Here is a 22393-nt window from a genome sequence, read left to right as displayed (position 1 = left end):
GCTTCTGTACACTTAGAAGTACTGTGCAGAAAAGTTGACTCACGCAGCTCGTTTTGTTACTTTCAATCGCTAATATTGCAGTCTCATTGTCATTGTCAGTTTGTAAGTCTGATAAATCAGACAGTCAGACATTAAGTTGATACTGAATTGGTAAGGTTCAGTGCTAAAGAGTGTAGAGCAGAGAAGACCCACGTTTCTCGGCGTACCTTGGGCCTAGGGCTTGATAAACACATGCCTGTAACAATGTTAAACTGACGTAGTCGCACCACACACTCTTGTAGATGTTCCTTTTTTGTTGGTACTTAATTCTTTGGTCTAGAGGTAGTGTCTTTGATTAGTAATCAAAATGTCCTCAGACCTAGATTCGAAACCTGCCACCGGTTAAATTTTGATTAATAATCAGCATTGGTGACCGAAGACTTCCGGCATAAGAAGTCACCCTCATTTTGCCAACAGCCTTGTCTAAGAGGGCGGAAGAGTGGACGAGTGCACCGAGGTTAAGAGCACTCTCTTGTCCCTGGAATGGGAAACTGTCCCTAAAGGCGGATGAATCAGCAATGATCAACGGCATCTGGATGCAGAAGGCAATGGAAACCGCTGCATTAAAGACACATAACGTGTATCCACAGGACATGTGGCCTGTAATTGAGAAAATGTTTGATGACCTCCCCATTTGGTAAAAGATTCCGGAATAGTCCTCCATTCGGATCTACGGAAGAGGACTGCCAAACGGGAGGCGACCATGGAAAAAAGATTGAATAATCAACAAAAGGGTAACGTTCTACAAGTCAGGGCGTGAAATGACAGAAGCTTCAACTTAGTATGGAAGCTAGAAAATCTGAAAACGGAAATGCAAAGGCTCAATCTAGATATAGTAGAGATCAGTGAAGTTAAATGGAAAGAAGACAAGGATTTCTGGTCAGGTGAGCATAGGGTAATACAACAGCAGCAGAAAATGGTATATCGGGAGTACGATTCGTTATGAATAGAAAGGTAGGACAGAGAGTGTGTTACACTGATCAGTTCAATGATAGGATTTTCCTTGTAAATAGTAGATTTCAGCTATCAGTCGTCCTTTTTAAATGTTATTGGCAGATCTAGGTTTCAGCTAGAAACTAGCCATTCTCAATGCACTATCATTTTTTATCAATGCATGTGATGCCTGTTGGTCGGGCTTCATCCACAGTTCACTGAATACTCAATGAAGCAATGCCAACACGCTACAATTCTGAGACCTCTGGCGGCAGACGGCTGCAGATATGTAGACATGAGGAATATGTAGAACGGTAATAACGTTTATTTTATTTAAAAATATTTACGATGTTTCACATAAAATGTTCGGTGGCATTACTTTTAGCACGGTCTCGTACCCTGTATAAATTCGCGTTTCACCATTCAGTGTAGCTTTCTTTCAAAATTTTGCGTTCCCAACGTTACAAGAAGTCGTTTTCACGATAACCAGCAAGTAACTTACCTGCAGAATCCTTGGAATATATGCGTCCAATCCTTTCGGGCAAAGTGATCCACAATCCCGAGTGAAAAACCATAGTCCCCTAGAACTGCGGCAACACTGGGTCGTTTCCGCGGAATAGTAACCAAAATCACGTCGCGTGATTTGAAGTGGTGGACGCCCTAAGCCCACTTTAAACGTGACGGATCTTATCTGACCTAACAGATTTTTAATTATGCAGTGGTCCACACCAGACTATGAATGGAAAGCAGTGTCCGAGATCGGTCCATAAGCCGACAAGGTCGGCAGATACAGAGGTTGTGAAGAAACTTGATTGATGATACACTTACTTTTGCGGGACCTCCTCTGGTTCAACGTGGCTCATTATTCTCTCGACTGACGATGACCTGCTTCAGTTTCGCAGTGTGTCAGGGTTCGCTTACGCCACCCATTCTGCTGATCAGTTGACCTCATTCCGGTGCTCGTTTAGATGGAGCCAATTTGCATCGCAAATGTGCTATAATTTCTCGGTCGGGCGGAGACAATTACGGCGTAGATTTATAGCTGCGACCGCGGGTCAGTGCTCTCTCGCCAAGGAGTGCGCCTTATAACCGCCGTCTAGTGGGTGCTCACACTCTGGCAGTGGCGATACGTCCGAGTGTTCTCTCGAAGCGTGCAATGAACGTTTTATCAGCACATCGTGCACCATAGTCTGCACGAAATTACCGTAAAACGAGAAATCAGAATCCTTGAATTCTCTGGTATCAATCAGGAAAATATGTAACTAAAAGCTACTTGAGAGCTAAGAAACTACATCATGAAAACCCTTTTCTTTTATTTGATGGGTCATTCTAGTTTCTAGTCCACTTCCTATGCATGCAATAGATGGATGTTTTGATGGCCCGAGTGCGTAATGGAACAATCTATATCTGTTCATGATGGTCAGTCTCGAAGACGACAGAATGACAGAAATTTCAATATCACGCTTTACAAGCAATTTTATTAGTGAAAATATTCTCAAAGACATTCGTGGGGCGTTTAGGCGTATAGGTGCATAAATAAACATCTGGAACGATTTAAGTATCTCTAGAACGAGTATATTAAATGCTTGAACCAAGATGGAATAAGAGAAATATTGAAGTTATGTAATAAAATATATGACAGTGGCGAATGGCCTGAGAACTTTCTGACAACAGTAATGATTCCATTACCGAAAAAACAAGGAAACAAGAAATGCAGTGAGCACAGGACAATCAGCCTCATTTCACATGCAGCCAAATTAATAAGAGACTTAAAAAAGTAATAGAGGACAATTTTGACGAGGAGCAGTTTGGCTTTAGACGGAAGAAGGGCACCAGAGATGCAATAGGGCTCCTATGAATCTTGGGAGAAAGGTTTATTGAAAAAGGAAGAGGCCTATATATGTGCTTCATCGGCCTAGAAAAGGCATTTCACAGTGTGGTATGGGACAAACTGGCGACTATAATGAGGGAAAAGAGAGTGGACTGGAAAACCAGAAGACTTGTAAAATCATTATATCTTAATCAGAAAGCCTCAGTTAAAGTACATACTGGATAGGACAAGAAAAAGGAGTAAGACAAAGATGCTGTCTATCACCTACCCTTTTCAACCTCTACTTGGAAAATATGATTGACCATCGCTCATTATGTGACAAAGAAGTAGAAATTGGAGGAAGAAGTGTAGGGTGTTTGAAGTTTACTCATGACATGGTCCTTCTAGCCACAGGGGGAAAAGAAATACAGAATTTGGTAGACACACCACTGAAGCTAACGGAAAAAATTATGGAATGAAAATTACCACAAAGAAAACAAAAGTATTGGCACTAGGAGGAAATAAAGAAATAAAAATTGTGATGAAAGGAGAAATATTATAACAGGGGGAAAAGAATTACAGAATTTGGTAGAGACACCACTGAAGCTAACGGAAAAAATTATGGAATGAAAATTAACACAAAGAAAACAAAAGTATTGGCACTAGGAGGAAATAAAGAAATAAAAATTGTGATGAAAAGAGAAATATTATAACAGGGGCAAAATTTTAAGTATCTTGGAATCAGGATAGACACCGACTGGAAATGAACCACAGAAATTAAAACAAGGATAGAAATGGCAAAAGAGAATTTTCTGGAGCGGTCTGGACAGAAAACTCAGGAAGAGACTCATAAAATGTCTTGTATGAAGTGTTCTTCTGTATGGCGCTGAAACATGGACTTTGAGGAAGAAAGACTGAGAAAAGCTGGAGACTTTTGAGATGTGGACATGGCGGAGGATGGAAAGAATAAGTTGAATGGACAGAGTAAAAATTAAGAGGTACTGAGTAGAGTGGGAGAGAAAAGGCAGTTACTAGATATAACAAAAAGAATTTGGATTGGGCTTATATTAAGAAAGAATGACGGTCTCATAAAAACAGTTTTAGAAGGTTATGTAGAAGAGAAAAGGAAGCGAGAAAGGAAGAGATTCCAGACACTGGATGACGTGGTGGATGGTACAACATTCAGCAGCCTTAAGAAGGAAGCAATGGATCGCAGAAAATGGAGAGGCAAAGGACCTGCTAATATAGCAGAAAACTGATGATGATGAGAACGAATAATTGTGATTTTTGTGTAGGCTGTGAATTGGGATTAAGAGGAAATCTCGAAATTTTAAGTTTTTCTAATGTTCGTTCTGAATGACAACAGAATATTTTACTACACTGACAGTAGAGCATAACTTAAATACAGGCAAAATTCCACTTTTAATCATCCATGAAAGAAAATTCCCTCCCTTGAATGATATTTCAGTAGTCAAACAAATGGAAAAATGTTATCCACAAATAAGCGAAAATACCCACTGTTAATCCATTGTGCGACTGGCAGATAATCACTGGAACATCTGAATATCTAGGAGTATGAAAGTGGATCGATTTAATGAGGAACCTTATTTTTCCTTAAGGGATTGGCGTGTTAATCGAGATATGGCAATATTAGTGGTAAAGGGCATCCAGATGCTTGCGATTTAATGTAGCATGATCATATTAAACTAGCTGCCGGATATGCCTGACTGGGAGTTACTGGAAGAAAAGAAAAATCCTTCTTGTGTGGCGGGGTAAGGCGGTGCGGTGTCGTCAGTCCTCTGGTTTGTTGTGGTCCTCCCAATCAGGAATGCCCTGTTTGCCTGTCCTATTCTATCTTCTCGCTGCTTCGACCACCATGGATTATTTTACTTTCACAGTAACAGAATTCTTTACTTCTTCTACTTTGTGCTTCCTAATTTTCATTTTAAGTTTATCCCTAATCTCATTTCCATTACGCCTCATTGCTCTCAGCATATCTTATCATTGATATTCTTTCACCCTGAATTTTAATCCCAGTCTTGAACCCTTCTTCTATTTCCGTCAGTGCTTGTTCGCTGTATATATCGGGCAGTAGCGCCGAAAGAATGCATCCCTGTCTTGCAGCCGTTTTAACAGAACACTTCGTTCTTGATTACTTTAAAAAACATGTTCAAATGTTTGTGAAATCCTAAGGGACCAAACTGCTGAGGTCATCGGTCCCTAGTCTTACACACTACTTAAACTAACTTAAACTAAATTATGCTAAGAACAACACACACACTCATCCCCGAGGGAGGACTCGAACCTCCGGCGGGAGGGGCCGCGTAGTCCGTGACATGGCGCCCCAAACCGCACGGCCACTCCGCGCGGCCATTCTTACTTTCCTGTCTTGTGTATATGCCTATTTTGCACCCGTATCTCACTGCTTCACAACGTCTAACGCATTTTACAGGTAAACAAATTCGATGGGCGTGTCTTGATCATTCTTCAGTCTTGCTTCCATTATCACACGCAACGTCACAACTGCCTCTCTGGTTTCTTTCTCTTTCCGAAAGCCAAACTGATCATCATCTGATGTATCCTCGATTTTATTTTCCATTCTCCTGTATGTTGTTCCTGTTAGAAACTTCGATGCATGAGCCGTTAAATTTGCTGTACGGTAGTTTTACACTAATTGCGTGTTTATCTCTGGGACTGTGTGATTGTAATTTTTCCACAAGGCCGATGGTATGTCTCCAGTTTCAGAGATTCTACACACCAACTTGAATAGACGCTTGGTTGCCACATCCTCCAATGATTTCAGAAATTTCGAAGCAATGTGACCTATCTTTTATGCTTTATTTGATCGCAAGTCTTCCAAAGCTACTCTGACACTAATACCGGTTTCCCTACGTCTTCCACGTCGACTTCAATTTACCAGATATAGACTGGGACACTCAGATGTTTAGGACGGGTGGTAGGGACAGAGCATCGAGTGACATTATACTGAGTGCACTATCCGAAAATTACCTCGAGCAATTAAACAGAGAACCGACTCGTGGAGATAACATATTGGACCTACTGATAACAAACAGACCCGAACTTTTCGAATCTGTATGTACAGAGCAGGGAATCAGTGATCATAAGGCCGTTGCAGCATCCCTGAATATGGAAGTTAATAGGAATATAAAAAAAGGGAGGAAGGTTTATCTGTTTAGCAAGAGTAATAGAAGGCAGATTTCAGACTACCTAACAGATCAAAACGAAAATTTCTGTTCAGACACTGACAATGTTGAGTGTTTATGGAAAAAGTTCAAGGCAATCGTAAAATGCGTTTTAGACAGGTACGTGCCGAGTAAAACTGTGAGGGACGGGAAAAACCCACCGTGGTACAACAACAAAGTTAGGAAACTACTGCGAAAGCAAAGAGAGCTCCACTCCAAGTTTAAACGCAGCCAAAACCTCTCAGACAAACAGAAGCTAAACGATGTCAAAGTTAGTGTAAGGAGGGCTATGCGTGAAGCGTTCATTGAATTCGAAAGTAAAATTCTATGTACCGACTTGACAGAAAATCCTAGGAAGTTCTGGTCTTACGTTAAATCAGTAAGTGGCTCGAAACAGCATATCCAGACACTACGGGATGATGATGGCATTGAAACAGAGGATGACTCGCGTAAAGCTGAAATACTAAACACCTTTTTCCAAAGCTGTTTCACAGAGGAAGACCGCACTGCAGTTCCTTCTCTAAATCCTCGCACAAACGGAAAAATGGCTGACATCGAAATAAGTGTCCAAGGAATAGAAAAGCAACTGGAATCACTCAATAGAGGAAAGTCCACTGGACCTGACGGGATACCAATTCGATTCTACACAGAGTACGCGAAAGAACTAGCCCCCCTTCTAACAGCCGTGTACCGCAAGTCTCTAGAGGAACGGAGGGTTCCAAATGATTGGAAAAGAGCACAGATAGTCCCAGTCTTCAAGAAGGGTCGTCGAGCAGATGCGCAAAACTATAGACCTATATCTCTTACGTCGATCTCTTGTAGAATTTTAGAACATGTTTTTTGCTCGCGTATCATGTCATTTCTGGAAACCCAGAATCTACTATGTAGGAATCAACATGGATTCCGGAAACAGCGATCGTGTGAGACCCAACTCGCCTTATTTGTTCATGAGACCCAGAAAATATTAGATACAGGCTCCCAGGTAGATGCTATTTTTCTTGACTTCCGGAAGGCGTTCGATACAGTTCCGCACTGTCGCCTGATAAACAAAGTAAGAGCCTACGGAATATCAGACCAGCTGTGTGGCTGGATTGAAGAGTTTTTAGCAAACAGAACACAGCATGTTGTTATCAATGGAGAGACGTCTACAGACGTTAAAGTAACCTCTGGCGTGCCACAGGGGAGTGTTATGGGACCATTGCTTTTCACAATATATATAAATGACTTAGTAGATAGTGTCGGAAGTTCCATGCGGCTTTTCGCGGATGATGCTGTAGTATACAGAGAAGTTGCTGCATTAGAAAATTGTAGCGAAATACAGGAAGATCTGCAGCAGATAGGCACTTGGTGCAGGGAGTGGCAACTGACCCTTAACATAGACAAATGTAATGTATTGCGAATACATAGAAAGAAGGATCCTTTATTGTATGATTATGTGATAGCGGAACAAACACTGGTAGCAGTTACTTCTGTAAAATATCTGGGAGTATGCGTACGGAACGATTTGAAGTGGAATGATCATATAAAACTAATTGTTGGTAAGGCGGGTACCAGGTTGAGATTCATTGGGAGAGTGCTTAGAAAATGTAGTCCATCAACAAAGGAGGTGGCTTACAAAACACTCGTTCGACCTATACTTGAGTATTGCTCATCAGTGTGGGATCCGTACCAGGTCGGGTTGACGGAGGAGATAGAGAAGATCCAAAGAAGAGCGGCGCGTTTCGTCACTGGGTTATTTGGTAACCGTGATAGCGTTACGGAGATGTTTAATAAACTCAAGTGGCAGACTCTGCAAGAGAGGCGCTCTGCATCGCGGTGTAGCTTGCTCGCCAGGTTTCGAGAGGGTGCGTTTCTGGATGAGGTATCGAATATATTGCTTCCCCCTACTTATACTTCCCGAGGAGATCACGAATGTAAAATTAGAGAGATTAGAGCGCGCACGGAGGCTTTCAGACAGTCGTTCTTCCCGCGAACCATACGCGACTGGAACAGGAAAGGGAGGTAATGACAGTGGCACGTAAAGTGCCCTCCGCCACACACCGTTGGGTGGCTTGCGGAGTATCAATGTAGATGTAGATGTAGATGTAGACTTCCTTCTTTTATCATCTCATCAGACAGTTTCTTCCCGTCGTACAGGTCTTCAGTGTACTCATTTACTCTCATCTATGCGATTGACAGTGGAATTCTCATTTCAGTCTTAGTGTCGAAGCCGTTGCTTTTAATTTTGTGAAGGTTGTTTTGATTTTTCTACATGCTAAACCTGTCTCTTCGACAACTATTTCTTTCTCCATTTCTTCACATTTTTTGCAGTCATTTCATCGTGGGTTCCCTGCACCTCCTACTTATTTTAGTTCTATGTGACTTATAATTCTGTATTACCGTCTTTCTTGAACATTTTTGTATTTCCTTCTGAGGCCAATAAGATGAAAAATTTCTTCTCCTACCCAAGGTTTCCTCGCGGTTATCTTCCTTGTACGTACATTTTTTCTGCTTAGCTTCGATAAGTATATTTTTAGAGACGTGTGTTCCTCTTCAACTGATCTGTCTGCAGTAGAATTCATAATCGCAGTATCTGCAACCTTAGAAAATTCAAAGGCATCTCATCATTCTTCAATACTTCAATATCTCACTTCTTTCCACAATGATTTGCTCGGACTGTCTTAAGATCTAGTCTACTCTTATTTACTGAATTGTGATCCGAGTCTGTACCTGCTCCTGGACACGTCTTAGAATCCAGTATCTCATTTCAGAATATTTCTCAGACAATGGTGTAATCTAGATGTAATGTTCCTGTATCTCTGGGTCTTTTCCTAGTATAGCTCATCCTCTTGTGATTTTTGAACAGTATGCTATGTGATCAAAACTATCCAGACGCCTGTCTGAAATGACTTGCAAGTTCTTGGCGCTGTCCATGGGTAATTATGGAATTCAATACTGTGTTGGCACACCCTTAGCCTTGATGACAGCTTCCACTCTCGCAGGCACACGTTCAATCAGGTGCGGGAAGGTTTCTTGGGGAATGGCAGCCCATTCTTCACTGAATCATGTACTGAGGAGAGGTATCGATGTCGGTCGGTGAGGCCTGGCACGAAGTCCGGATTCCAAGACATCCCTAAGGTGTTCTTTAGGATTCAGGTCAGGACTCTGTGCAGGCCAGTCCATTACAGGGATCTTACTGTCGTGTAACCACTCCGCCACAGGCCGTGCATTATGAACAGGTGCAAGATCGTATTGAAAGATGCAATCGCCATCCCCGAATTGCTCTTCAACTGTCGGAAGCAAGTAAGTGCATAGAATATCAATGTAGGCCTGTGCAAACCCCCTCCATGAAAAACACGACCACACCATAACGCCACCACCTCCGAATTTTACTGTTGGCACTACACACGCTGGCAGATGACGTTCACCGGGCATTCGCCATACCCACACCCTGCCATCGGATCGCCACATTGTGTACCGCGATTCGTCACTCTACACAACGTTTCTCCGCTCTTCAATCGTCCAATGTTTACGCTCCTTACACCAAGCGAGGGGTCGTTTGGCATTTACTGGCATGATGTGTGGCTTATGAGCAGTCGCTGAACCATGAAATCCAAGTTTTATCACCTCCCGCCTAACTGTCATCGTCCTTGCAGTGGATCCTGATGCAGTTTGCAATTCCTGTGTGATGGTCTGGATAGATGTCTGCCTATTACACATTACGACTCTCTTCAAATTCTGCGGTCTCTGTCAGTCAACAGACGAAGTTAGCCTGTACGCTTTTATGCTGCACGTGTCCCTTCACGTTTCCACTTCACTATCACATCGAAAACAGTGGACCTAGGGATGTTTAGGGGTGTGGAAATCTCGCGTACAGGCGTATGATACAAGTGACATCCAATCACCTGACCACGTTCGAAGTCTGTGAGTTCCGCAGAGGGCCTCATTCTGCTCTCTCGCGATGTCTAATAACTTGAGTCTCTGATATGGAGTACCTGGCAGAAGGTGGCAGCACAATGCACCTAATATGAAAACGGTATGTTTTTGGGGGTGTCCTGATACTTTTGATCACATAGTGTATATCGCTAGTGCTAGTTGAATCTTCTTGCAGAATTCATTTAGTCCTTCTCCTCTCTCATTCTTGTTACGAAGCCCATATTCTTCCATAACTCTTCTTCTATTCCTACCCTTACCACCGCGTTCTGTCCTCCATGATTATTAGACTTTCGTCGTCTCTCAAGCACTGAATCACTCGTTCAGTGTCCTCATATACTTTCCCTACTTATTCATCTTCTGCTTGTGACATTGGCACGTGCAGCTGAACAATTGTTTTGGCATTGGTTTACTGTCGACTCTAATGAGAACAACCCAGAACTACGTTTTTACAGTAATTCATTCTCTATGCTACATTCCTGTTGATAACGAAACCTAATCCCGTTATACCATTTTCAGCTGCTGTTGACATTACCCTACATTCATCTGACGAGAAATTCTTATGTTGTTTCCATTTCATTTCACTATTCGCCAATATATATGGACTGAGCGTACATTATCAGCTTTTTTCGCTTCCCTGCCACCTTAAAATTTCTGGCATTCCACGCTCCTACTAGTAAAAAATTTCCCTTTAGTTGGTTGTTGAGTCATTTTCTTGTAGTTAATTCCCGCTTGGAAGACCCTTCCTGGAGATGGGAATGGGGGTTTATACGGAATCTCTTGCCAATCATCATGACATTTTTTTCAATTACAGGCCGCATATGTCTTCTGGATACACGTCATGTGTCTTTAATGCAGTGGTTTCCTTTGACTTCTGTACCCTTATACCATTCATCATTGCTGATTATTCTGCCATTTAGGGACAGTTCCTACCAAGAGCAAGAGCTTGCCCTGAAAATCGGTCTGCTTCCTCGGCCGCTTTGATCAGGCCGTTGACAGAATGAGGTAGACCCCTTATAGCGGGAGTCTCTGGTTACTATTAACGACGGTTTTTATTCCGAATTTAATCAGAGGCTGGAATGGGATCCGGGACGTAGCACGTTTTGATTACTAGTCAAGGAAGATTACCCTAGACGCCGGGGTTTACATACACATTCTAAAAGTCACTTGGTGAAAAACTGGATGAAGTAACTGCCTAATAATAGCATAAAAGATAAAGGAATCACGGCTCATTCCAAAGCGTACTCGTTCAAGCGATATACAGGAGCTTGGGTTGCGCGGTGTCCTTTTACTGTAATGTTTCTATTTCTGTCATTTGATTTTAGTGTTCTCATCGATGCAGCTCGCAAAGCTCTCTGGATGAACGCTAAGAGAAGAGAAAATTGGAAACCGACAACCATAGCAAAATATGTTCTCAGCATTTTCGAGAAGACGACATAGGCCGAAATACAGCTTCGGTATCCCGTGTTAAGGAAAATATTGGATTACGAAAGCAACCATATCACATCATATACTTCGCTTCTTGGTTATTAGAAATGCATAACAAAAAGAAAGTTACATTGACGAGGTGAAGTGCTTCGTATTACTGGATCAAATATTCACTTAAGATCAGAAAACACGTCTGAGTATGCCTTCCTGACGCACTGTAACATTTTCTATAGGAAACAACTGTTGCGTGCACATGACAGAAATTAAAAACAAGAAGCAGTCGTCAACAGTAGTCTACTAATGTTTTGGCGCATCTAACATGGCGGCGCCGACTCTAAAGCAACTTAAAGTCTGTAGTCGCGTGTCCCTTTATTATACCCTACTGGCTAGTTTTGCGTCTTACTATTGCGCCACCTTTCTCGGTGGCGGTAGAATAACAGAATGCAAAGACCATAGGCGATGATGGAAAACCTGATTAGAGAGTGAATAACTTCAAAAGCAATAGCAAAGACATAAAGGGGAGAGAGAGAGGAGGAGTAATGAGAGTGAATATGAAATTTGTTCTTCTGATCGATTATAAAAATGTTATTGTTGGTGTTGTTACCCTGAATACAGCAATTGTTTCTTCATCTTATACTTAGATTCATAAATTTAGAAGTCGTCTAGGGAAACTTGTAAATCTACACAAAATTTCTAAATTGCGATCAGGTCTAAATGCAATTTTCATGTTTGACCGAGAAACTGAATATTTTAATTTCATATAAAAAACCTATGTACTTTTGTAATTCGGCGTTCCCATGAATTCTGTGTTTTATATCCCCAAATAAATGAAATATTCGACCCTTACTGCGTTGAAAAAATTTGGAAATTTGTGATAAGTTCTATGAGACCAAACTGCTAAGGTCATCGGTCCCTAGGGTTACACACTACTTAGTCTAACTTAAAGTAACTTACTCTAAGGACGACACACACACCCATGCCCAAGGGAGGACTCGAACCTCCGGCGGGGGGAGCCGCTCGAACCGTGGTAATGCACCTGAGACCGCACGGATACCCCGCGTGGCTACTGCGTCGAAAACTGCAGCTCATTGCGATGTAAATTATTTAGCCTTATTTGCTGCTCGTCATCTGCAAAACACTACAGACTGACCACGGTGGTTGTTGTGCACGCATCTCTCTCTCAGGTAACAGGTGGGACTGCGCGACAGCCGACCTGACGTGGTTGCTGGGCGACGACGGAGCGATCGTCAAGGACCGCGACGCCATGCGCTGCGGAGACGCCAACTTCACGGAGCGGCCAGTCGTGCGAGTCATGGAATTCATCAAGGTAACGATCACGGCAGAGGCCAGTGAAGTTCCGTTCGTTTTTCACATTAGCTTTAAGGTTACTTGTAACTGGGTGGAAAAGCACTGAAGATAAGTTGAACAACGTAGTGTATCAGTATGGGTCGCTTTCATCGACCAGAGGTTCGGCTCTCCTACCCAGATAGCATGTAATGTCCAGTTTAACGTGCAACCTGAATCACGGTGCTACATCATTTCTTTTCCCGTAAATGAAACATTACCAAAAGCAACCGTACCTTCATGGGCAAAGGGAAAGAATTTGAATATAGCTCGTAATAACACCAATTATTGTAATATCCTGCCTTGATCGCTTTCATTTACGTATAGCATACGTCCTCATAATCTCTGTGACAAGAAAGAGAACGACCGAGAAGTAGTTTTACGCAAAGAATAGAATTATATATGCCGTATTCTCGACATACTGTTGGCTGGAACACCTACCAATACACTTTATAGAATGAGATTTTCACTCTGCAGCGGAGTGTGCGCTGATATGAAACTTCCTGGCAGATTAAAACTGTGTGCCGGACCGGCACTTCATTACCGACATATAAGCACAACTTCGAGTTATGACGTTTTACACACTGTCCACCATGTTTCTTTTTCTTTTTTGTGGTGTACTATTGTTCTCTTTGCACTCGATATAACTATTTCTTCGGACACTGCTTTTAACAACCTATTGCAAAACAAGTATTTCTATTCTTGCCGCGAAGGATGGCCACGCAAACAAACTTGTTAATATACGTTTTAATCGATAGTCTGTAGAGACAACAACGTGGGAAGCGATCGTGACGACTGCGTGCTGGGGGACGGCGTGAGGATTGTACTATGTACCGAAGCCGCTAGCCAGTAGCCAAAATTAAAGAAGATTGCGACTACAGACTAAAACCTATATAATTTTCAATACTATACGTATACGAAATAAAAGAAGATGATACGCGCTATCTCGTCAACTTTCTGTGTACGAGAATGCGCAGTAGACTAATGCTAGCTTCTTTCTACAAGATATCTTCTCGTTTTTTCTTTTTATCCTCACATCACGGATTCTGACGATAGCGTAAGGCAAAACACGGGAAAGTTTTGTGCTGCGTCGGTGAGAACCATGTTTGTGAGATTCCCTGGCCATTTGCCAAGGCGACAAGGATCTGCAGCTCGTAAGACATCTTTTATAATTGACATTTTAGAAAATCTTTGACAGGTAAATTTGTCACAGCTTTTATTAAAACTAGCTTCTTATAAAAGGTTTGACAAGGTCTTTGGTAGGAAAATACGGGGCTTACGGGATGTGAACCTCTGAGAGAGCTTGGTCACCTTAGCGCAGCTGAACACCACAAACGTGAAGGTTGTGCCGGCCTCTTAAGTAAGCTCGGGTGGGACCCTAACAAAACTTCAGCAAGAAAAGATACCAAACATGAACTGGTCGCCAAAAAAACTTATCGCTAGGCCAACTGTGGGTTTTCAGAAACTTCTAACCATTCTCAAGTCGTCGCTCACTGACTCTCCCGCCTGCTGTCTGTCTTGTTCTACTTACCAGAATGATACTAGATATTCAGTAAATTCGAAGGTACCTCTCTCGTTTCTCGCCTCATCAGGCAATGTACGAGGGCAGTTCAATAAGTAATGCAACACATTTTTTTCTGAAACAGGGGTTGTTTTATTCAGCATTGAAATACACCAGGTTATTCCCCAATCTTTTAGCTACACAACACTATTTTTCAACGTAATCTCCATTCAATGCTACGGCCTTACGCCACCTTGAAATGAGGGCCTGTATGCCTGCACGGTACCATTCCACTGGTCGATGTCGGAGCCAACGTCGTACTGCATCAATAACTTCTTCATAATCCGCGTAGTGCCTCCCACGGATTGCGTCCTTCATTGGGCCAAACATATGGAAATCCGACGGTGCGAGATCGGGGCTGTAGGGTGCATGAGGAAGAACAGTCCACTGAAGTTTTGTGAGCTCCTCTCGAGTGCGAAGACTTGTGAGGTCTTGCGTTGCCATGAAGAAGGAGAAGTTCGTTCAGATTTTTGTGCCTACGAACACGCTGAAGTCGTTTCTTCAATTTCTGAAGAGTAGCACAATACACTTCAGAGTTGATCGTTTGACCATGGGGAAGGACATCGAACAGAATAACCCCTTCAGCGTCCCAGAAGACTGTAACCATGACTTTACCGGCTGAGGGTATGGCTTTAAACTTTTTCTTGGTAGGGGAGTGGGTGTGGCGCCACTCCATTGATTGCCGTTCTGTTTCAGGTTCGAAGTGATGAACCCATGTTTCATCACCTGTAACAATCTTTGACAAGAAATTGTCACCCTCAGCCACATGACGAGCAAGCAATTCCGCACAGATGGTTCTCCTTTGCTCTTTATGGTGCTCGGTTAGACAACGAGGGACCCAGCGGGAACAAACCTTTGAATATCCCAACTGGTGAACAATTGTGACAGCACTACCAACGGAGATGTCAAGTTGAGCACTGAGTTGTTTGATGGTGATCCGTCGATCATCTCGAACGAGTGTGTTCGCACGCTCCGCCATTGCAGGAGTCACAGCTGTGCACGGCCGGCCCGCACGCGGGAGATCAGACAGTCTTGCTTGACCTTGCGGCGATGATGACACACGCTTTGCCCAACGACTCACCGTGCTTTTGTCCACTGCCAGATCACCGTAGACATTCTGCAAGCGCCTATGAATATCTGAGATGCCCTGGTTTTCCGCCAAAAGAAACTCGATCACTGCCCGTTGTTTGCAACGCACATCCGTTACAGACGCCATTTCAACAGCTCCGTACAGCGCTGCCACCTGTCGGAAGTCAATGAAACTATACGAGACGAAGCGGGAATGTTTGAAAATATTCCACAAGAAATTTCCGGTTTTTTCAACCAAAATTGGCCGAGAAAAAAAATGTGTTGCATTACTTATTGAACTGCCCTCGTATATGACATCAAAGTCAATTTTTAATTTAATCTGCAATTCAAGTCTCACTCAGTGCTCCTGAAGATAGTGACTGTGTTGGTGTACTGCTACGAGAGTGAAGCTTTGAATGAGAGTGGTTTGGGCGGCGTTGCAGGCGATGCAGGAGAAGTGCCCCAGCAACTGCACGTGCTGGATGGGCTACGTGGCGCCCACCAAGGAGGGCTTCCTGCTGCCCATCATCACCGTCGACTGCAGCGGCCGCGGACTCACGCAGCTGCCCGAGGACGTTCCGGAGAACACCACCACACTCATCCTTACAGGCAACAAGGTCAGTCCGAGCTCTCTCTGCTATGCGAAACCCAAGCCGCAAGCTGTCACTTTCAAAACACTTTATAATACAACGTCATTACAACTTCTACTTGGTATCACTTCTACTGGCACAGGATGTTTCTTTGATGCCCCCTGTAGTTAATCCACTTGTCGTAATGGGATTATGTCCGTTAGACTTGTCACTAAGACAATGAGCTGCTATTTAATGACTTGGCAACATACGCTCGTGGGCCAAAATATTGTGACCACTGCACATCGCCAGACAGAATGCCACCCAAAGGTGCTGAGTGCATTATCTGATAAGGAATGTATATGAGGCGTGACAATAAAGTGATGAGACTGATTTTCTTTGCAAGATGTGGCAACCCTGCAGGCTTTGACCTTGGTCTATAAGCTGCTTCTAGTCCAAGCGGCACATCGATGCAACTGCTCAGTCGTGAGTTGTGCTGTAACAAGTTAACACGTGTTTGTGTCTCTCGTCATGGAAATGGAACTGCATAATATTGCGCAACGGTTTGCCATTTCCTTTTGCGTTAAATTGGATGAAAATGCGAAGACAACGTACGTTAAGCTTCAGAAGGCTTTTGGAGAGGAGGTTATGTCAAGAGCTGAAGTTTTTCGTTGGCATAAAATGTTTAGTGAATGCAGAACGAATGTTGAAGATGAAGACCGCAGTGGACGGCCATCAACCTCACGGACGGATGTCAACTTGGCCAGGATACGTGAAATCGTATGATCAAATGGTTCAAATGGCTCTGAGCACTATGGGACTCAACTGCTGAAGTCATTAGTCCCCTAGAACTTAGAACTAGTTAAACCTAACTAACCTAAGGACATCACAAACATCCATGCCCGAGGCAGGATTCGAACCTGCGACCGTAGCGGTCTTGCGGTTCCAGACTGCAGCGCCTTTAACCGCACGGCCACTTCGGCCGGCCTCGTATGATCTGATGGAAGTTTATCCGTGAAAATGATTGCAGAAGAACTGAACATCAATCGAGAAACGGTTCGTCTAATAATAACTGAAGATCTTGGCATAAGAAACATTTGTGCAAAAATGGTCCCCAAAAATCTCACACCACAACAGCGAGAATTGTTGAGCCGTGTTATCATTGGTGATGAAAGTTTGTTTTTTCAGTACGATCCAGAGACAAAACGCCAAAGTTCGCAATGATGCTCAAAGGGATCACCGAGACTAAGAAAAGCTCGCATGTCAAAGTCAAAAGTGAAATGCCTGCTTGTGTGCTTCTTTGATTCCAAGGGAATTGTTCATAAAGATTGCGTGCCTCCTGGACAAACAGTTAACCAATATTCCTTCAAAGAAATTTTAGAAAGACTTCGTAAAAGAGTTCTCCGTGTTCGTGCCAACATGGCTGATAATTGGATTCTGCATCACGATAATGCGCTATCCCATACTGCTCTGTCAGTACAACAATTTTTAACTTCGAAACAAATTTCAGAACTACCATACCCTCCTTATTCACCAGATATCGCTCTGTGCGACTTTTTTCTGTTTCTAAGAGTCAAAACGGCGGTCAAGGGACAACATTTTCAAACAGCACGAGATGTCCAAAAAGCTGTGACGAGGGTCTTGGAGGATATTACTGAAGATGAGTTCCAGAAATGTTACCACCAATGGCAGAAGCGCAAGAAAAAGTGTGTGCAATCAGAAGTGAACTACTTTGAAGGAAACAACACTAAACTTGACTAAAACTGCAAGCAACATTTTTTTCACATCAGTCTCATTACTTTAGTGGCGCACCTCGTATAAGCGAAGCAGAGACGAAATTAGCAAACCAATTGTAACTTTACCTACTGTTACCCGGACTTTAGATGATTGGCCAATGCACGGCTCTCTTTAAAAAGAGTAATTCGAAAATGTCTTATTGTCCTGCCGCATATGTCTGCTTTCCTGCCCAGAAAGTAACTCCCTGCGGATAATAACCTGTAATTATGGCCCTGCAGTCAAATAGCCTATGAATTGGCTAGAATTGCGAGTTAATAAAATAAACAGAAATATTAACAGCAGATAAATGAGTAGTTAAAAATGGTCCTATGCTGTCACCAGTAATTGATGTAGACGAAGTCAGAGAATTCTGTCGAGTAATGTTTATTCAAGAAAGTATATATATTTGAGATAAATGAAATGTGATCCTACAATAACGAGTTACAGCGTAGATAGAAACATTACCTTATGACATGCAATAGAGCTGCCTTGAGAGCGTTAAGAGAATGGTAGCAGAATGCCCAAGCCAAATAGTCACTCAAGCGTCGTAGAAGTTAAGTCCATTTCATGATCACATTATAGGAAATATTCGCATGCTTCAGACTTCAACATGACGATTTACAGATTAAAACAATAAAAATAACGAGTAAGAACTCTGTGTATTCTCAGTTCCGAAATAGAAATGGTAAATTAAAGTTCAGCAACGGAACATATCCAGACCTCGCGAAAGTTAGAGGCTCTTCAAAAGTTAAACTATTGTAGCTGCCATTCACTGCCGAAGAATCGATCACCTACATGATCGATTTTTGCACGTCCCACAGGCAGGTCTTCCTTCTACCACATCAAACTTAAACTTGTTCAGAAATTCTCTCTTGATTGCACCACTCAAAAGTACATGTCTTCTCTTTACTCCATCAGTTTTCCGTCACTGCCCCCTTCTCCATTGGCTGAAGGCTGTCCCCACCACACATCTTTCTCATGTTCTACAAATATTTTTTGACTCAGCTCCACCACTTTCCACACTGAACCAATATATTACAACATTATTTAAGTAAAGTAATGTTATAAACATTCGGTCACACTCAGACCATTCACAACAGGGATAAACAAAGGTTTGTCGATAGATAAATAAGCGTTAAATAGTAACAAAACGTTGTTACATATTGTTTAAACAATTATTTGTGACTGCTTGATAGAAGTGTCTCTTGCCATTTTTCAGTAGTGGTCTCGGCCAACACATACGTCTGTCCACTTCTTAAATTACATATGTTTCATAATATCAATTGTAATCATCTTTAAATAAAGTTATTGGCAAAAATAGTAACATATTAAATAAATACTCAAGTATGACATGTGGTATTAATGCTGCATAAGTTGCTATGTTATTTTGGGGGATATGATATTCTGACAAACATTTGCATAATGAAAAAGATATGAAACGCAATGAATCAAGCAATAAAATAAATAGGCATATGGAGCTTTCAGGGATGAAAGCTATAGAGCAGTGCTATCATTTCAGTTGTCGTTTGTTGAATCGGTTGGAGCGTTAGAAATTGTTAATTCTAAGGTTAAGTGCAAAAATATTCATTCGTGGTGAAACGTTGGATGCTCCACGTGACCCGGTTTCACAGTTGTAAACAAGAGGCCCCAAGAGAAATTCTGTGCGGCATCAGCGTCTCGCTGCAGGGAAACTCTGCCCATGGATACAAGCTTCCGATTCGATGCACGAGTATTCGGGGCAAAAGCCTACCGTATAGCCATCCCTTTATGTAACACATTGTCAAGTTTACACACGTACAACAGTTAGTAAACATTACAACATGAATTTTACAAAGTATCAATTGAAAAATTACACATTTTTAACGCTTTCACCTCTAAGCATTTACGTACGCGTCACATTACAGCTATTGTACGGTTCATAATAAATGTTTGTATATCCCACGCTGGCCAGTGTGGCCACGCGGTTAAAGGTGCTTCAGTCTGGAACCGCGCGACCGCTACGGTCGCAGGTTCGAATCCTGCCTCGGGCGTGGATTTGTGTGATGTCCTTAGGTTAGTTAGGTTTAAGTAGTTCTAAGTTCTAGGGGACTGATGACCTCAGATGTTAAGTCCCATAGTGCTCAGAGCCATTTGAACCATTTTTTTTTTTGTATATCCCACAGTCAGCTTCAGCGTATTTGTGCACTCTTGGAAGAAAGAGTTGTGATACTTGTCTCAGTGCCCCTGCACGTACCCTGAAGAGGGCAGCAGCGTCCATGTTGCAACCAAATGTTTCATCTCGCGCATCCGGCTTTTCTTTGTATATATGAGACTTCATCCAATCCCGTGAGCAAAAATCTAATGGCGTGAGATCGGGAAATCTTGGTGGCCAGTTAACTGTACTAAAACGACCAATCCAACGGTTAGGATAAATGCGATTGAGATGTTCCCTCACGCGTCTGGTAAAAACTGAATGGGCCCCATCATGCCGAAAATACATTCAAGTTCGCGTGCCCAAAGAAACTGCCTCAAGATGGCCAACAACGGAATTTTCTAAAAAATCCAAGTAATTCTTTCCGTGGTTCGTCCATTTAAAATGAGAGCACGTTTCAACACATTACCAGTCATGCCACGCCAAACACTGATCGAAAAACGAACTTGGAAATTGGTTTCTACTAAAGCGTGTGGACTTGCCTGCAAACGTCGATGATTATTACCTGTGTTTTTGATTCCAATCACTGCAGTGTAAACGTAGCTGCATCAGTGAATAGTGTCAATGGAAGTACGTGAATATTGTCACTGGGTCAATGGCAATCGTCGAGTCGATTGGCATTGTCGCTGTTATGAAGAATGCAGACCCGCTATATGTGAAATGGGTTCAAGTTTTCCGAATATAATGTTGCCCATATTTGTGTTCGTGGGACCTTGATACATGCAGAAAGTGGTCGTGTACTGATAATAGGACTACGCTGCTCCACTTCAACAGTGAGTTGTCAAACTACACGTTCATAAGGAAAACGGGAACTTGGAACAACACGTGTCTGATGCAATGTTCTGAAAACTCTGGTAAAAATACTATACGATCAGGAACTCAACATGTCGGGAAGCACAGACTGTATTTTCCGAAAGCAACAGTACCATCGCAGGTTCCGTAAACATATACCACATCTGCATAGTCTTATTTATTGTAGAGGTGTGGCATTTTAGTCATTGCGTGCACAGCCACAGTTAACCAATGTGCTCAGTCCCTCGATCTACCCTACTGGCCATTAAAATTGCTACACCAAGAAGAAATGCAGATGATAAACGAGTATTCAGTGGACAAATATATTATACAAGAACTGACATATGATTACATTTTCACGCAGTTTGGGTGCATAGATCCTGAGAAATCAGTACCCAGAACAACCACCTCTGGCCGTTAATAATGGCCTTGATACGCCTGGGCATTGAGTCAACCAGAGCTTGGATGGCGTGTACAGGTACAGCTGCCCATGCAGCTTCAACACGATACCACAGTTCATCGAGAGTAGTGACTGGCGTATTGTGACGAGCCAGTTGCTCGGCCACCATTGACCACACGGTGACAGATCTGGAGAATGTACTGGCCAGGGCAGCAGTCGAAAATTTTCTGTATCCAGAAAGGCCCATACAGGACCTGCAACATTCGGTCGTGCATTATGCTGCTGAAATGTAGGGTTTCGCAGGTATCGAATGAAGGGTAGAGCCACGGGTCGTAACACATCTGAAATGTAGCGTCCACTGTTCAAAGCGCCGTCAGTGCGAACAAGAGGTGACCGAGACGTGTAACCAATGGCACCCCATACCATCACGCCAGGTGATACACCAGTATGGCGAGGACGAATACACTCTTCCAATGTGCGTTCACCGCGATGTTGCCAAACACGGATGCAATCATCATTATGCTGTAAACAGAACCTGGATTCATCCGAAAAAATGACGTTTTACCATTCATGCACCCAGGTTCGTCGTTGAGTACACCGTCACAGACGCTCTTGTCTGTGATGCAGCGTCAAGGGTAACCGCAGCCATGGTCTCCGAGCTGATAGTCCATGCTGCTGCAAACGTCGTCGAACTGTTCGTGCAGATGGTTGTTGTCTTGCACACGTCCCCATCTGTTGACTCAGGGATCGAGACATGGCTGCACGATCCGTTACAGACATGCGGATAAGACGCCTGTCATCTCGACTGCAAGAGATACGAGGCCGTTGGGATCGGGCACGGCGTTCCATATTACCCTCCTGAACACACCAATTCCATATTCTGCTAACACCATTGAACTCGACCAACGCGAGCAGCAATGTCGCGATACGATAAACCGCAATCGCGATAGGCTCCAATCCGACCTTTATCAAAGTCGGAAACGTGATGGTACGCATTTCTCCTCCTTACACGAGGCATCACAACAACGTTTCACCAGGCAACACCGGTCAACTGCTGTTTGTGTATGAGAAATCGGTCGGAAACTTTCCTCATGTCAGCACGTTGTACGTGTCGCCACCGGCGCCAACGTTGTATGAATGCTCTGAAAAGCTAATCATTTGCATATCACAGCATCTTCTTCCTGTCACTTAAATTTCATGTCTGTAGCATGTCATCTTCGTGGTGTAGCAATTTTAATGGCCAGTAGTGTACTTACCTCACAACACACCACTGACAACTGTGCTTTCAACAGGCTAGTTTAGTGGCAGAAAGGCATCCCGAGAAAAGAGGCTGAACGCAACGAGGTAGGCTGGGCTAGAATAAGCTG

The 22393-nt window shown here is 43.0% G+C and overlaps 1 protein-coding gene across 1 annotated transcript in view; it reads left to right on the top strand.

Moving 5' to 3' along the window:
* The window catches only part of LOC124792512 (protein singed wings 2), a 129018-nt gene that overhangs the window by 77215 nt on the left and 29410 nt on the right, over window positions 1–22393 (top strand). The window contains exons 5-6 of the mRNA XM_047257950.1: window positions 12510–12652; window positions 15742–15915. Of these exons, the coding sequence (XP_047113906.1) occupies window positions 12510–12652; window positions 15742–15915 (317 nt within the window). The remainder of the gene's footprint in view (window positions 1–12509; window positions 12653–15741; window positions 15916–22393) is intronic.

This window comes from Schistocerca piceifrons, chromosome 1, assembly GCF_021461385.2.
Source record: "Schistocerca piceifrons isolate TAMUIC-IGC-003096 chromosome 1, iqSchPice1.1, whole genome shotgun sequence".
Taxonomy (NCBI): domain Eukaryota; kingdom Metazoa; phylum Arthropoda; class Insecta; order Orthoptera; family Acrididae; genus Schistocerca; species Schistocerca piceifrons.
Note: the sequence above shows the minus strand (reverse complement) of the source record. Positions and strands in the feature narration are given on the sequence as shown.